Source organism: Grus americana, chromosome 1 (assembly GCF_028858705.1).
Source record: "Grus americana isolate bGruAme1 chromosome 1, bGruAme1.mat, whole genome shotgun sequence".
Taxonomy (NCBI): domain Eukaryota; kingdom Metazoa; phylum Chordata; class Aves; order Gruiformes; family Gruidae; genus Grus; species Grus americana.
Genome location: NC_072852.1, coordinates 103,065,944 through 103,081,283, shown reverse-complemented (window position 1 = coordinate 103,081,283; position 15,340 = coordinate 103,065,944). Strand labels below are relative to the sequence as shown.

The window sequence follows — 15,340 nt, the reverse complement described above, 5'->3', positions numbered from 1 at the left end:
ATTTTTCTGACACCACAGCCCTGGCGAGTGGTTTTGTACCAAATTTAATGGAGGTTACACAGAACGTTTTACGCTGGGGAGGAAAAAAAAAAAACCACAAAAAAAATCCTGGATAACTTTTAGTGTCTGTTCCACTCCCACATTAATAAAATCACTTGGGGTTTCTAAGAAAAGGAGAATAGGAAACAGTGAGAGAGACTACTGTAGGATGTAACAGTGTCCAAGTCCAGCCCCTTCCTAAAAGTGGGAAGAGTCCCCACGTGAGGAGAGGCTCTCCTATATTTACTCCCCAAAATAACACAATGTATTGCAGCTGCCATAGGAGGAGACAGAAGGGGGACAGAGAGAGAGAGAAGCCTATTTAATAAAGAGTGGGAGGGAGAGACAGAAGGTGCTGGACAGCACACCATAATTTGAAAAATATGTCCTTAACTTATTATTTATTTCTTTTAAAAGATTCCCCTCACTGAACTTAAGTTCCTTTTTGTGCTTTTCATTAATACTCTGCTCTGAGGTCGTAGTTTGGTTTTTCTATACATTGGAGTTGAAGGAAAATAGTCCGAAGTTCTGAAGATGGATTCTCCACCTAAAGTAAACAGCCTAGAATCCCATTCTCCTCTCACCCCAAAGACTAAAGTCTCTGCTAAAATCCCTTTTACAATATAGTACAGTACACAAAAAACCCCAAAAATAACCGAGAGTCCTGGGAGAAGCCAGTCCGAAGGACGTAAACATACAGAGAATGGTGCAACTTGTGACAAATGGCAATTCTCAAAATACAGCTACAGATTCTCAAAGCAGGTGCCGTCACGGGATACCCAAGTCCACAAAAATAATTTTTAAAAAATAAATCTTAAAAAAAAACAACCTGTTAAAATGAATAATTTTTTTTTCAGGTAATTCCATACATTCGAGATTTCCCAAAGCGTCCTCTGGTCTCTTTTCACCTATTGCATGGCCAAACTGTACTCCTGAAGCTCCCAAAAAAGCCCTCAGGACTTGGAATCTCATCTTGACAAGGATCAGAACATCCAGTCTTATGGTAGCAGCTTAAAACATCATGTTCCCTGGGTTTCCAGGGCCTTGGCTAAATCCTCCCATGCCAACGTCAGCAGCCATACCTCGGGGCCTCATCTGGGGGGGAATCATGATGTTTTGTTGGGGTCCCATCATGCCCTGCATTGACATCATCATACCAGGTGATCCTACAGGGCCCGGGTGGCTGTACAGCCCTGCAGCAGCTCGGTCCTTGCCTGGGATCATGCCCACGGCGGCCACGGGGTTACTCATTAGCGCGGGCTGGCCAGGCATCGCCGTTTGTGCTGGTGACATCATGCGGTGATGTGGCCCCATCATGCCTTGCTGCAAGAAGGCAGGCGGTCTCATCGGGTTATGACCTGGCATGGACGGAGCCGTCCCGAGAGGGATATCCGGAGTTCCCACCGGCCCAGGGCCCCCCATGCCAGGCAACGTTAGTCCCATCCTTGGGGTCTGCTCTCCTATCATCCCCTGCATGTGGGAGAACCCAGGCCCAGGACCCTGTGGCTGCTTGCGGCCTGGCACCTCCCCACGAGGGAAATACTGTAGTGTCTGGCTAGGCTTCTCCGATGGGATAATCCTGGACAGGTCAAACTCGGGTATTCCCGTGGCTCCAGGACGGATCACCTCCTGCAGCTCTGGATCAGTGAAAACCGAAGGCATATTGTTTCCAAGAACAGTGAAGGAGTCTGGACCGCCAGGGCCTCCAGTCTTGCAAAGTGCTGGATCTGTTGAACTTTGGGGCAGGTTGGTGGGACGCCCCAGAGGTCCTTCTCCATGGAAGCCCATTCCTGCTGGGAAGTTGCCTTGTCCACCACTGGGCCCGTTGTGTGGAAATGGCACCTGCTGTGGAGGGGACTGCACAGGAGGGAACCCCTGTGGGAAGCCCAGGCGTCCTTGAGGTACCATTGGAGACTCCTGGGAACCGTGCCCCATCATCGGGTTGTGTGACATCAGACCAGGTCCCACGGGGACCCCATGAGGAGGTATATTGGGTCCCATAGCATTTGGAGAGGGCATCTGGTTGTTATGGGAAAGAGGCTGGGTCATTCCCATTGGGCTAAGGGTTGGCATTGGACCCACTGGGTTTGGACCTGAAATTCGAGGATTCTGAGAATTAATGCCCATTCCTAGGGAAGAAATAAGGAGTCACATTTAGATAACAGCCAATAATAATCAATAAAGCTATCAGAGAGCTTTCTGCAAGGTTACCAAGTCTGCACACAGACACACACAAAAATCAGCACTAGTAAAAAATCATCAGTAGTGGCTCTGGAAAATGTTAATTTAACCAGAAAACTGATGCCACCTGCACAGCTGCCTCCCTAAGCCTGTCACTGCCCTATTTAAAAGCGACTAAAGCCTGCTCTGTAAGTAGGATCTCAATCCAACTCATACTTTCACTACTTCCCTGGTAGTTTGGGTGACACAGGCAGTAACAAACATGTCTGTGACAGATTATCAGCCTGCGGACACTTGTCCACTGGGAGGTGACTGAATCTCCTTTCAAAACTCAAGAAGTGATAAATCAGGTAACCCTCATAAGACTGTGAGGCAGCAATCAATGAAGTTAATGAGCTATCATCATGAACTTATTCAATTAGCCAGCTTCCCCAGATATATTCAGCCACTCTGATCATTTCTGCATGAAACAGACAGCAAAGCTACAGGTAAACTCATCAAGAATTCATTACCAATTGACACCCTCATGAAACATCTGCTCATCCTCTCTTTCAACTATGGTAATTCAGCTGGGTGGAGGGGCTACAGCCTACTTTTGTATTAAATACGTACCCATGAACATTAAGCTATTGGCAAAGATTGGACTTCTCGTATAAACATGCTCACCCACAAGACAGCCCAAAAGGACAATGGTTTATTTTACTTTTCTTTTAACTCTCTCAGGTAGGGACCAGGACAGTTTCCCTTAGTCTTGGCTGAGGTCACCTGCCATTACACATTCCCTATATGAAAAGATGTATGTTTTGAGAAAGCACTCTAACAATCCCTTCTGTAACAAAGGCAATCCACAAATCCCAGGAACAGACCAGATGATTCAATGTCAAAAAAACAAACAAAAAAACCCACTGTGAAGCTTCGATGACACTGCTTTAAGACAGGGGAAGAATTGTTTTGTTCAGATAACACATTGTCAGGCTGACCCTAATTCCCATGAGCAGCCTTCACTCACACAAGTAATTCCAGTCTGCCTGCGTAGAAATCTCTCCCATACATAAGAGTTTTCCAGATTAAACACTTTCTGAAGAATGGACGCTCTCTGGACAGAAAAAAGTGGTTGCAAGGACAATTTCCATCTCCCATTTCAGGGAACTGCAACTGCCTTCCTCAACAACAATCCATGGCTACATATTCTTCAAGGTTTTTCCCCTCTCACCATCTTCATTTGATGAAGCTTCCATAAAAATCACCCTCACTGTATTGCCTGATAGTTTGGGCTTATGTTTCTTTGAGTTTCTTACCTGGTACGCTGTTCATAGGTGGCAAGTTTGGGGAGCGTGCTGGAGGGGAGTCATCATCCGAGCTGGCCACAGTTTTGATGGCATCATGATAGAGCGGTGTAGAGCTGGGCATGGCAAATTTGGACATCCTGGACATCATAATGGAGAGGGGATTCTGGGAGAGGGTCGGCTCTGGAGGCATTGTGTAAGGACTGCTAGAGGGAAGATTTCCAGGGAGAGTTACAGGAGCAGACTGGCTGACTGTAGAGGGAGGTGGACCACCTTCAGGAAAAAAAAAACCACCAAACAAAAAAAAACAACAAAAAAAAGAGAGAGAAAGAAGATTAATTTTTTTTCCTTCTTACCATTTTTCCTTAAATCACACCCTTTTCTCCTAGAAATCTCAAAACCTAGAAATCCCTTTTATCGCAAGATCCCGTCTGACTAATGCAGTCATGCATATAAAAGCATTCGTTAAGCACAACGTTAGGCATCGACTAAGCCATTCAGTTCTGACTTGCAGGCGCTTGGGCTCACGCCGGGCACGGCCTCAGCAGCCAGGCTCCCTTCCCCAGCGCAGAGGCCGGGCCAGCAACCCCGCCAGCTGGTGCGAGGGGTTACGCTCCCCGCCGCCGCTGTGCCGTTACCCGCAGCGGCGCTAGAGGGCAACGTGGGCAAACCGCTCCGCTGCCGGGCAGGGGACCTTCCCGGGCAGGAAGGGCGCCCAGGGAGCCTGGACGGAAGGGTGAGCGTGCTTCGGGGTGAGCTCCCAGAGGGTTTGGGAGCAGGAAGGAGAAGGCAGAGGTGTGCCCCCGAGGTCACAGGCACGTCACGGCCCCAGCACGCTGCCGAATGCTACATACGGTGTTTAGCTCTCTCCAAAATGGTCGAAGCCTGAACAAATGTTAGCACACTTCTCCATCTGTGGTGGCAAACCTAGCAAGCAGTAACCATACCTGAACCATACCTAGATACAAGACTGGCTAACCATGCTCAGCATGTCTGTGTAGTGGCCTTTTATCTCAAAGCGGTTTTCACAACATCAGCAGGATCTTCTCCACAAACCTACGATCACCAGGAGCTATGGCAGAATGGCCAAAAACCCCTCTGAGGAGAGATTTCTCCCACCAATACTCCCATCTTTTCACACCTCTTGGCCTCACCCTTTCACTTTCATGTCCTCCAAGCGACCAGCCCTCACCTCCACACACAGCAGGCACGGTGCAAAGCCGTAACTACAACAGGAGGAAGAAAAGCACTTGCGCTCCGCTCGCCCAGCCACCCACCGCTCGGCACAGCCTCCCTCAAATCGACAAAGCACCATCCAGCTTCTGCCACCCTGCAAGAAATCTCCTTCCCCTGCCTTGCTGCACACCTTGGGGTAAAGCCAACATGAACCGAAGAGCCAAGTCTGGCTTGCAGAGGCAGCGCTCACCTGACTCCACATTCCCCAGCATGGCTGGAGAGGACATGGTGAGAGACGCCTTGTGGTTTGGGGGAATTCCAGGGCTCTGCAAAGGAGGCTTTGGAGACGAAGTCCATCCGGGAGAAGGTGCGGGAAGAGACGGAGACTTGAGGTGGACAGGAGAAGCAGCAGCAGACCCCAAAACGGGAGGGGACTTAATGGAGGCAGCGGCAGCTGCAGCAGTGGGACCCGCAAGCATTCCTGCCAGCTGGGAGGGCGTCTGAGGGGACTTGAGGTTCCCCGAGGGAGACCCCATCATGGGAGACTGGACCTGGCGCATTGTGGGGGACTTCAGAGGGTTGATTCCTGGCGAATGCACCTGACTGGCTGCAGAGATATCCAAGGGCTTGCGGCCGAGGCTGCGCTGCGCAGGGGGAGCAGTGTTGAGGCTATTAGGGTTACTGGTGGGATTGAGAGGTAGTGGCGGCATGTGGCTGAGCCGGTTGTTAGTCCTTTGGTCAGGCCCGATCTGTTCTCTGAGATTTCGGAGACCAACTCCTGGGCCCTGAGACATGGGAAGGAAAGGCCTGGGACCCATGCCATACTCCTGGTGCTCCCCAAATGGCAGCGGCACCATTTTCTGCTGAGAGGAGAGCATCTCCGAGACGCCGGGGCGCAGTTTCATCATCTCTTCTGGCCCAACTCCTGCCTCCCTCAGCTTCTGAGGGACCAGGGGTGGGTTGGAGCCCATGCTGACATTCATGCCCATGTCCCCCTTCATGCTGCCAGGGCCCATCCCAAACTCCAGCTCCCTGCTGGAGCCCATTTGTGGGGGTATTCCTTTTGGGAAGTCCCCCCTGGAGGGGCTCATCGGCCCTTCCACCGGCATGCGAGGGAAGATGGGGTTGTTCCCAGGCTCCATGTGTCTCTGGGAGGGCATCATTCTGTTTATCTCCATGCCGGGCCTGATGCCTTCCATGTTCAGGCCAGGAGGGAGGCCCATCTGTTTCTCAGCCAGCTGCTGCTGATAGAGCTCTTCAGGCAGGCCCTGTGGATTGGGGAACCGTTCCCCTCGGCCAGGGCCACTGAAGACACCCTGGCCAGGAGGGAAGTTTCGACCGTCTGGGATTTTTGGCACATCATCTGGCCAGCTAACTCCCGAAAGCCCAGGCCGGGAAGTGGGATTCGGGACACTAGGGCCCTCCATGTCAGGGTTCATCATTCCCGCAAAACCAGGCAGGCGCATCTGGCTCCCAGGCATGTTGGGATGAGGGGCCATGCCCCTGGGGGGCAGAGGGTGCGACATGTTTATGCCTTCAGGGAAGGGCTCTGGACCCCCGGGTCCCCAGCCCTCCCCAGAGGTCATCTGGTAGGGAGGGGGAGGGCCTCGGACCACCCCACGAGGCCCGTGCTGATGGACCATCATGTCCTGCAGGGAACACTGCTGCACAACCACCTGCTCTTGCTTTCTTCTCTTCTCCTCATAAAACTCCTGCTGCAGCTTGAGCCAGGCCACCTGCTCAGGAGTCATGTGGTCCAGGTGGTCTGGGCCTATGGGTCCTGACTGGGAGTTCATTGGTGGTGGCCCCATTTCTTCTGGGGAAAAAGGCATGTCCCTGTGTCCTTGAGGGCCAAATGGAGCCCCTCCATCTGTCCGAGACCCTGACCCTTTGCCTAAACTTTGGGATTGAGCCATCATGGCCTGTATCGGCCCTTCAGGTTTCTTTTGGGAACCATCCAGCACCCCAGCATTTGGGGGTGGTCCCCCACTTTGCCCTCCCGCAAACTCCTTCTCGTCAGGGAAGAGCATGCGCTGTATGTCTCTCAGGGTCTGCAACGAGCGCTCTCGATGCTCCAGCTGCTCCTGTGACAGTCCATCTGGATTCTCCCCCAAACTGGATGGGTCCCCACCAGACACCTGCTGGGGAGGGCCTTTGGGGTCTGCAGCAGAGCTGTTGCTACCTTGGGAAACTGGGCTAACCGCTCGATTATTGGGGGTCGAACTCTGCCCAAAGCCTTCTGTCTGCAACGGGGTAGAGTTGGCAGGGCTGCCCACAGACATCACTTTGCTTTCCACGCTGGGACTGTCCTGATCTATGGGACACGGGGGGCCAGTGGATTTGGATACCGGCGCTGACACGGGTGGAGTCGGCTGCATTTTGGCGTTCTGGGGAGGGTTCTGGTCCTGGGCAGCAGGGGGCTGGGGCTGCGGCAGGGGCTTGGGTTCAGTCCGAAGTGCAGTGATCTGAGGGTTCTGCAAGAGAAAGCCACACGCTGTCACTCGCTCTTCTTACAGCCGTGCCACATAAGCAGCGGTGCAAACAAAACGTCCCGTCTCAACCCCGCCAGCCCATGCTTAGCTGCACGAAGGCTATCCTTCCTTGCAATTACAGAGCAGAATCTTGGCCACGCAAAAACCTATTTTGCTCAATCATTACAGCAGGTACCCCTTGCTTCTATGCTAGGTCTGCATGAGCAATGGGGTCAGAAATATACTACCAAATATTGCAAGACTCAAACTCTTCTTTGGATGATCCAAGACATTTATTTGCAGAAGGCTAGAACAACAACTGTCTCTCTTTTCCACCCTGAAACTTATTTCAGAGGGTAAATAATCATCCATCTCTCTGAATCACACACACACAAGCACATTTACCATTTCCCTTCCCACCCACACGCAGGTATTCCCTACCAAGGGTACAGTGTTCCGTTCCGCCTTGCTGTTAGAGATGTTCTGGATATGAAAGGACACGATGGTTTCCACCTGTCCCTTCAGCACAGCTTCTGCAGCCCTGCAAAGACAGACAGATGCACATATCCAGTTGAAGCTAAGAATCAATTTTTCTTAACCAGCCTCCCTTCTATCCTTCAGCTGGCAGAAGGCAGAAAGACTTAACCATGCATATTTCACTCTAGATGAGCAGCAAAAGAAAAATGCTTACATCTACAAAGTCATCAGCATTCAGGGTTCATATCTCAGTTTAAGCCATCCTGGCTGCTACTCACTGCATGGATTGCAAAACAGTACCTACCAGCATTTGCCAAAAAAAAAAAAAAAAACAAAAAAACACCCCCTAGAAGAAAAAAAAAACCCAACCACAACCCCAAAGAAAAACCACAACCAAAAACCCCACACCTCAAAGGAATAAGTAATCATTTTGTGGAGGGCAAGAGGTAGTGGCATCCTCCACTCCAGCCCCTTCAGCATCCCCAAAACAAGTAATGACTTCTTGCTACAAGAATGCACTTGATGGAGAAAGCACATTTGAGAATCTCTTAAAAAGGGAGCACAAATATAAGCCCCGCTCCCTGAAGACATTCAAGCATCTACCTACTTACTTGTTGGCCATTTCAGTAGAAAAGACATAAACCACTTTGGATGGAGTCTTCTGCCCACTTGCTGGCTCCAAAGTGGCAGTCAGGCCATGGGAAGGTGTGGAAGACCTTGGGGCTGAAGCATTTGAAGGAGTCATGGAGTGTGGTGTGTGCTGAGAATCCTGGGACTTCACATGATCAGCAGAATTGCAGTCTGGAAGGGGAGAAAGAGGAAAAGAGGGAATCACTACCTTGGGAGCTCTGTGGAAACCATTTCTGGAAACTGATCACAACTTTTCCTCCCCTGAAACTTCCTGCTTCTCCCTCAAGCGCCACTAAAGGTAATTCTTCTATTACGCCATGCATCTTCCCTCTAGCCATGCTGCCCTTCAGGTGGAGAAAGCTCATCTTGGCCCTTTCCAAGGCAAGCGGCAGTTCCCAGAACTGATCCCTTTGGATCCCTTTGAATTCTCTAAAGGCCACACAGAATAGCAGGAAAACCTCACACTAAAATGAACAAATATAAGTACGTCTGCACCCAAGGTGAATACTCTGTGCAACACTTTTTTTTTTTTCCACCCACCTTAGCCAGGTGACCTAGAAAATGGAAAAAGGAAAGATGGACAACTGCACGTCTAGTCTGTTTTTGCACTGCCTCACAGAGGCAATGACGGAGCCAGGAACAGAACACAGAAATCCCAACTCTCTGGTTTGTATTACTAGTCAGGGTGGTACGGGTTATGTATCTGTGTTGACAAAACAGGCTTGCATATTGTTCAAAACCCAGTTACAACAGAGCAGTTCCTGAAAGGCCAAAGGCCAGAAGAAAACCAACAGGTTACATTTGTACTTTCAAATCCTCTGGGGGAGTTTCAGAGTTACAAAGGAACTTTCCCACCGCAGTCAGGTCTGCACTTTAACTGAGCGTGAACAGGACATTTACCGATGCCTGCTATGACAACCTCTCCTCTTCACCTGCTCTCAAGACCTTTAGACTTCGTTGGCTGGAACTTACAGAACCCCAGACAAATAAATGTTTCGCTAACACTTGCATAGTGATTTTCCATCTCATAGAGGACTAATTGTCTGCACTTGTGCACGAATCCTAGCAAACATACCTTTGATTTCAGGGTCATCATTAGGAGTCCCAGCTTCCCTCTGTTCAAAGGAGTCTGCTGAAATGCTCCTCTCTCTCTTCCCCTTCCCCTTGGCACCATTTCCAGCCCCATTCTTCAGCCCCATGCTCCCACCTGGGCCAGGGAGCACTTTGGTGGGGTGACCTCCACTTTTGGGGTCGCAGGGAGAGGGCTGGGATTGGCTGGTGGAGCCCCCTTGTTTGCCCTGGTTGGAAAATTTGGAATCCAGCTGGGGGTTGCCAGACGGGGACATCACTGTAGGGGGACGGACCATCACCTCCTGCTTTGATTTGGGGCTACTGGGGACAAAGCAAAAAAAAAAAAAAAAAGAAAAAAGAAAAAAGTGACAAATCACACCATGGATTCATTCAACCCTGTAGGAACAGACTAGAGAGAAGCAGAAACAACCACTGCCACCTTTGCAAGCTAAGACAATTGCTGACAAATAAAAAATGCCTGCAAGCTTAGAGTCATGCAGGTGCTTTTTTGAACATGCCCTGAAAGGGTTATTATCCAAGATTGGATCTCATTGCTCAAGAAGGCACTAGGGCAAGCTACAGACCTGCCAGATCCCAGGAACTGCTGTCACATGAGGACCTACCTCTGGGGCTTCTGTCAATAAAGACAACGGTTTCTATGTGCACAGAGAAGCGCCTCACACCAAGACTGGCTCAGAGTAAACAAACAAGGCACAATAAAGTTCACCTCACCACTCTCCTGGACCCCAACTACATGCTGCAGCTCTGATCAGAGTAGACCCCCCCCCCCTTGCTCCCTCCTTTGCACCTCCCCATCCAGTTCTACAGGGAGCACAAGGAAAACCCAGCATTACTGCAGCATTCATCATACATTGGGGCGAGCTGCCAGGAAAACACAAACCTCTGACCGTGAAAACAATTAAACCAGCTACAACCTGCCTCTGAATAAGGAAAGAGAAGGATACCATCTCCCTGCACACTCCTGCAAAATGGGGCAAATGAAGCTTCTTTAATTTGCCAAAGGGAATTCTGAGTCTTTCCTTTCCTCTTCCATTCAGCAAATCACATCCTAAAAATATTTTGTTCCTCTGAGTTTCACACACATATAGGTAACCACCCCTTCCTCCTCACCCTCCAGTTATTCCACTGCTAGCAGATCTTCTGCACTGTGTTTTCCCATCATCACTGCCACTTCCAACAGGCAGCACTTGCTAGCATTCTCACTGTGGGACTCGCATAAGTCGTTTCCTCCTTTGGACAGACATCTGACTTGGAGGCATTCCCTCTGAATTACTCTTACGCTCCAGATGACCTCTAGGAGTAAATAATCAAACTCAAGAATGCTGTCAATCAGACCATTCTAAGTCCCTGGACAGTGTTTCGCTTCCATATTTTTTCCCCTTCCAAATTAGCAGAGGAGAGATGCTGACCTGCTGCACTGGCAGGTGAATGATGCAGAAGATCTCAGTGCACAGTTGATCAGTTCTCCAGACTGTTCAGGCCAATAATACGGAGGAAGTGTTTTGTGTGAAAGTACAGACAGAGAGACCTTCTGCTGCCCAACTACCCCTTGGGGAAACAGATAATTAGAAGAGGGGGAAGGAAAAAAAACCACAACAAAACAGATAGAAACAGCATGTTTACTCTCCTACAGCCTATTCAGACACCTGATGGGAGGGAGGAGGAATGCAGAAGCCGCACCTCACAGGTTTACAGCTTTCAGCTCATCCTCAGCCTAGCAAACATGGAGGCTCATCAGTGCTCAGGTACTTGGCGGGTCCAACGGGAGCACAAAGGAGGACCAGTAAGTCACACGCACCAGATGCTAATCCTGCAGCAGAGCAGGGACAGCGTCATGCACCAATCCAGAGCAGCTGACTGCAGGCTCTTTTCCTTACCTCTGCGTGTTGCCTGACGGGGAGTTCCTCACTTTGGGGTTACTGGAATGCATTGACAGAAATCCTGAGCTCACAGTCTCACACGCACGCAGATGGGCTCTTGTCAAGTTCCTCTGGGGAGTGTGCCGCCAGAGGCAGCGTCGAAGCACTTTCTGACACCCGCTTCTCTCAATGCTGGCTGTCTGCTTGCCTTTTTTCTCTTTGCTCCTCTCTGGTTTTGCACTGGGTGCTTCCCTCCTGCAGCTCCAGCATTCTCTAGACACGTGCCTCCTGCTGCCCAGGGGAAGTTTCGCATCTCCAGGGCACACTGTTAAAACCACCCCACAAGAAGAGAACAGAAAACCAGTGAGGAACTTTCCAAGCAGATGTGCCTGGTGTGAGGCAGTAAATGGCAATTCTTCCCCCATTACTGAGAAGACACAGGAGAAGAGCTTTCAGATGGTTCAGTACAGCTGTGTATTTCAAACTGGAGGCAGCCTTGGCTGGCCATTCAGTTTACAGGCAGTGAGGCCATCTTCCTTTCATCCAAAGCAAATCACTCTGGAGTCAACAAAACAGGGAAGCGCCTCGTATCTGGACACTTTGATTCTGCATCTGTGCTCAGCTTGAAAACACCTCACAGCAAGTCAGTAGGAAGCCAAAATTACAAATCTCCAACATGACTTAGCTATACAGAATTCCCCTGTGAATGGCTGTAATCTGATATTTCTTAAGAACATAAACTCTGCTCAAATCTTTTCTGTCTCCTTGGTCCAATATAACTAGACATATGTTCAATGATGTGTGCTAAGGGTTGCACAAAGGGAGGAAAATAAAATAAAATGCCTTCCTGACCACCTGTAAGCAACCAGCTATGCTGTGATTACCCTGAAACTACCAGAGGTTAGTCACTGATTGTATCTATTAGAAAGGCCAAAAGATCACTAGAGAACTACCCCTCTAAATTTGCTCAGCAACACTATAGAGACTATTGAGACTTAAAAAAAAGGCATTTTTTCAACTTCTAAGAAACAATATGCATGACACAGGCAATAAGGCACATAAAACTGTTTCTGGAGGAGGAAACTATTGAACATTACTGTTTACGTCCTTTGGGCTAAATTATTTTGGAACAAGTTTCTGTCTTGTTTATGTTTCAACAAAATCTCTCCTATTCATCTCACCTACTCAGATGCAAATCCACTTAATTTAGAATCTAACCAAGATTTATTGTTAATGTATTAAGCATTGCTAGTTAAATATTATTCAAATGTAAATATTCCCAGTATTCCTTCTCAGCACCAAAGAAGCAGTTTCTTCCTGTGTATATCAAATGAAACAAACTAAATCTCACCAGACTGGGAGTGTCTTGAATTTTATGAAGAAAACTACCGTTCACATTGCATTTAGAAAACAAAAATTGGTTTGCTTACATGCTGACACCAGAGGACTAAGAAACACAGGCTCTATATGACCACCTCTGGCCAAGGAGAGTTATCGGTAACTTGTAGTATTGAACACCATGGTTTTCCAGTTCCCCAAATTCATCTTGTTGTGAGGTTGTGCCATTATACTTTTCAGTGACTTTGCACTGCTGTACCTTAACATAACAGTGCTCTACACTGCAGTTGATGCAGAGCTTCATGGAACATCTCCAAAAATTCTCCTCTCTACCACATGCCTCCTTCGTGACCCAGAGAAATTATCCTGCTCCCTATTCTCTCTTCCACTGCGCTGCACGAACCCGTTAATGTGGGGGAATGTTTCTGCAACGAAGTTGTCATTTTTAATGCCTCCTATTAGACACAATCAGATGAACTCCAGTCTGAGCCACACACTCCACTGGATCCTTACGCTTCTCAGGGCCTACCAGCTGGTTATCCCACTGATTTTGATAACAATGTTGGAGTTAATCTATTACTATTGTTACTATTATCATGGTGTAATTGGAGCTGGTGCTACACAGACGCATTAAAGACAAGAGAGAACATCTTCACAAGTATCTAAATTGTACCATCTTTGCATGCAAATTTGGCTCTTCTGTCTGTTTTCACAACAAAACCGTAACATTATCAGCAGCACCCAATTCCACTTTTGAAGAGAGATTTATGCATCAGTAAAAGTCGGTGGAACTCAGTGATACTTCAGGGTCCTCACTTAAGGTGAATGTGTGATTGAAAACACTGTGATTTCAGATTAAAAAAAAAAGAAAAAAGGAATAATAGCATTAAAGTGAGCAGAGCTCAATGCTAAAAGCAGGATGCAGATGCCTGTGTGATGAACTTAAGTATTCTAGTTGTTTCATCCTCTGCTTTTCCACTTTTGATATTTATGCATTATCATGTTACCTTTTATTGTAAGATGAAAATTTTCTCAGACTCCGAGTCTTGCACAGTGCAATGTGAAAACATGAAGAACAGAATCAAGATCACACTGGCTGCACAATATTTCTGACATCACCAAACTTTCAAGTGCTTTACAGGGGGAAAAAAACCCTCCAATTTTTTAACCCTACTTTTTTATTATCCTATATACATGTATCTTCCATCTATTAGAATTGATACACTCTGCAAGAACTGTATTTTCCAATCTCAGTTTAAATTTCTTCTTACCAGAGAGAGCAATAAAGGATACATCAATATATTCATTGGTGGAACAACAGCAACTCAACTTCCTCCGCTTCTCATTTCTGTACACCGGGAATGTACCATCTTTTATAATGGGAAAGGGAATGCCTCATGATTTTTCTAAATGCACTTCTAGCATATGTATGTCTGGGAATCTAGGGTTCAATAATGGAAAAGCTCTAGAGAAATGCATTTTTGTAGCTGGAATCTGCCTGCCATAGCAAAGCCTTTATCACTACTCTAAAATTAGAGGCAGGGTCACTGACAGTGAATGGTCAAGCCACATTTCAAGATGTTTTGGCAAGCTACATCCAAGGCTGTGTTCTCAGGATTGCTTTAAGGTATGCCAGGCAATGGCTGCAGGGAAGTGGGATGGTTCAACTGTCTAGTCATTCTCATCACTTCTCTCCTGACCAGATCAGGGAAAGATATGAATGGGAACTAACCCAAGGGAAACAGCAGAAATCTCTATTCAGCTGGATCAGTCCCCTGATCTGGTTGATCATGTAACCACATCAGTGCCACTGCAAGCTGGAAGGAGGAGGTGAGAACAGGTGAAAAGTAGCCTCACCCCACTTGGTTGCAGCTTACAATTTGGATGGCTTAAAATTACTTCAAACCTCAATCACAGAGACAAAAGAGATGGACCTACATTTGTGGAGATATGATAGGTCCTCGCTTTTCCAACAAGTAGCTTACCAAGACCCCTGGCGTCACGACACGGCAGTACTCATTGTGGAGGCCATGAGTTGCAAACTGCTCGTCTCACAAGAAAATATCACCTGGAAAAAGAAGAGGAAGAGTTTCACCAACAAGAATGCGTCCCTCCCATGCATCCAGCCACAGAAGGCAGAGGAATCACAACTTGCTCTGAACCACTGACAAGGGGAAGTCTCTGCTCAGACTGGCGAGATTTGTCAGCACTGAAAAAGCCACAATCAGACTGGAAGAGACTGAAGATGCGTGCTGCACATGGAGGGGAAATAGGTCAGACCTGCTTTAGCACTCCCACATTTGAGCTAGCTGGATTCCCATGAGCTCATCTGTGCTTAGCAAAGCTGGCACAAATCTCGGACATGTAACCTCCCCTTCTCTGCACCCATCTCTCTTCAAAGGCCCACCTTCCCCTCACTATGTGCCCAGCAACTTCTGCCAAACCCCTGTGCTTCATATATACAACCTCCTCCACAATCAGACAACATATAAATAAAAACATGAAGCATCAGGTAAAGCCAGGCAATCACATCTAGGGGAAAACCAGGCAGGTTTTAGAAGGAAGGAGGACTATCTATTGTTCTGGCAGCTCCTACTTCACATCATTGTGCTACACTACAGGGAGAAGGGAATCCAGCTGCAAACCTTCCCAAGTAAGACATACTGCAAGTTTGCTCAAGATAGAGGGGTTAGCCCCACCTTGCATTACGGTTATTTCCTATAAGGCCAAAAGAGTTCATGCCCCAAGAACCCATCAGCCACACTTTCAGTAATGGAGACAACCCTGCATC

The 15,340-nt window shown here is 48.2% G+C and overlaps 1 protein-coding gene across 13 annotated transcripts in view; it reads right to left on the bottom strand.

Annotated features, from left to right (window-relative positions):
• The window catches only part of BCL9 (BCL9 transcription coactivator), a 60,478-nt gene continuing 45,138 nt past the window's right edge, over positions 1-15,340 (bottom strand). For 5 of the 13 annotated variants that reach the window (XM_054844179.1, XM_054844207.1, XM_054844198.1 and 2 more), the window contains exons 2-9: positions 14,535-14,617; positions 11,230-11,536; positions 9,336-9,652; positions 8,242-8,431; positions 7,595-7,694; positions 4,933-7,156; positions 3,519-3,779; positions 1-2,168 (exon numbers count right to left, since the gene is read on the bottom strand). In XM_054844179.1, coding sequence (XP_054700154.1) covers positions 1,051-2,168; positions 3,519-3,779; positions 4,933-7,156; positions 7,595-7,694; positions 8,242-8,431; positions 9,336-9,652; positions 11,230-11,282 — 4,263 coding nt within the window. In that variant the 5' untranslated portion in view covers positions 11,283-11,536; positions 14,535-14,617 and the 3' untranslated portion in view covers positions 1-1,050. Of the gene's footprint in view, positions 2,169-3,518; positions 3,780-4,932; positions 7,157-7,594; positions 7,695-8,241; positions 8,432-9,335; positions 9,653-10,462; positions 10,646-11,229; positions 11,537-14,534; positions 14,618-15,340 lie in introns of all 13 variants that reach the window. The other 8 variants (XM_054844247.1, XM_054844290.1, XM_054844281.1 and 5 more) reach the window with 4 other exon arrangements.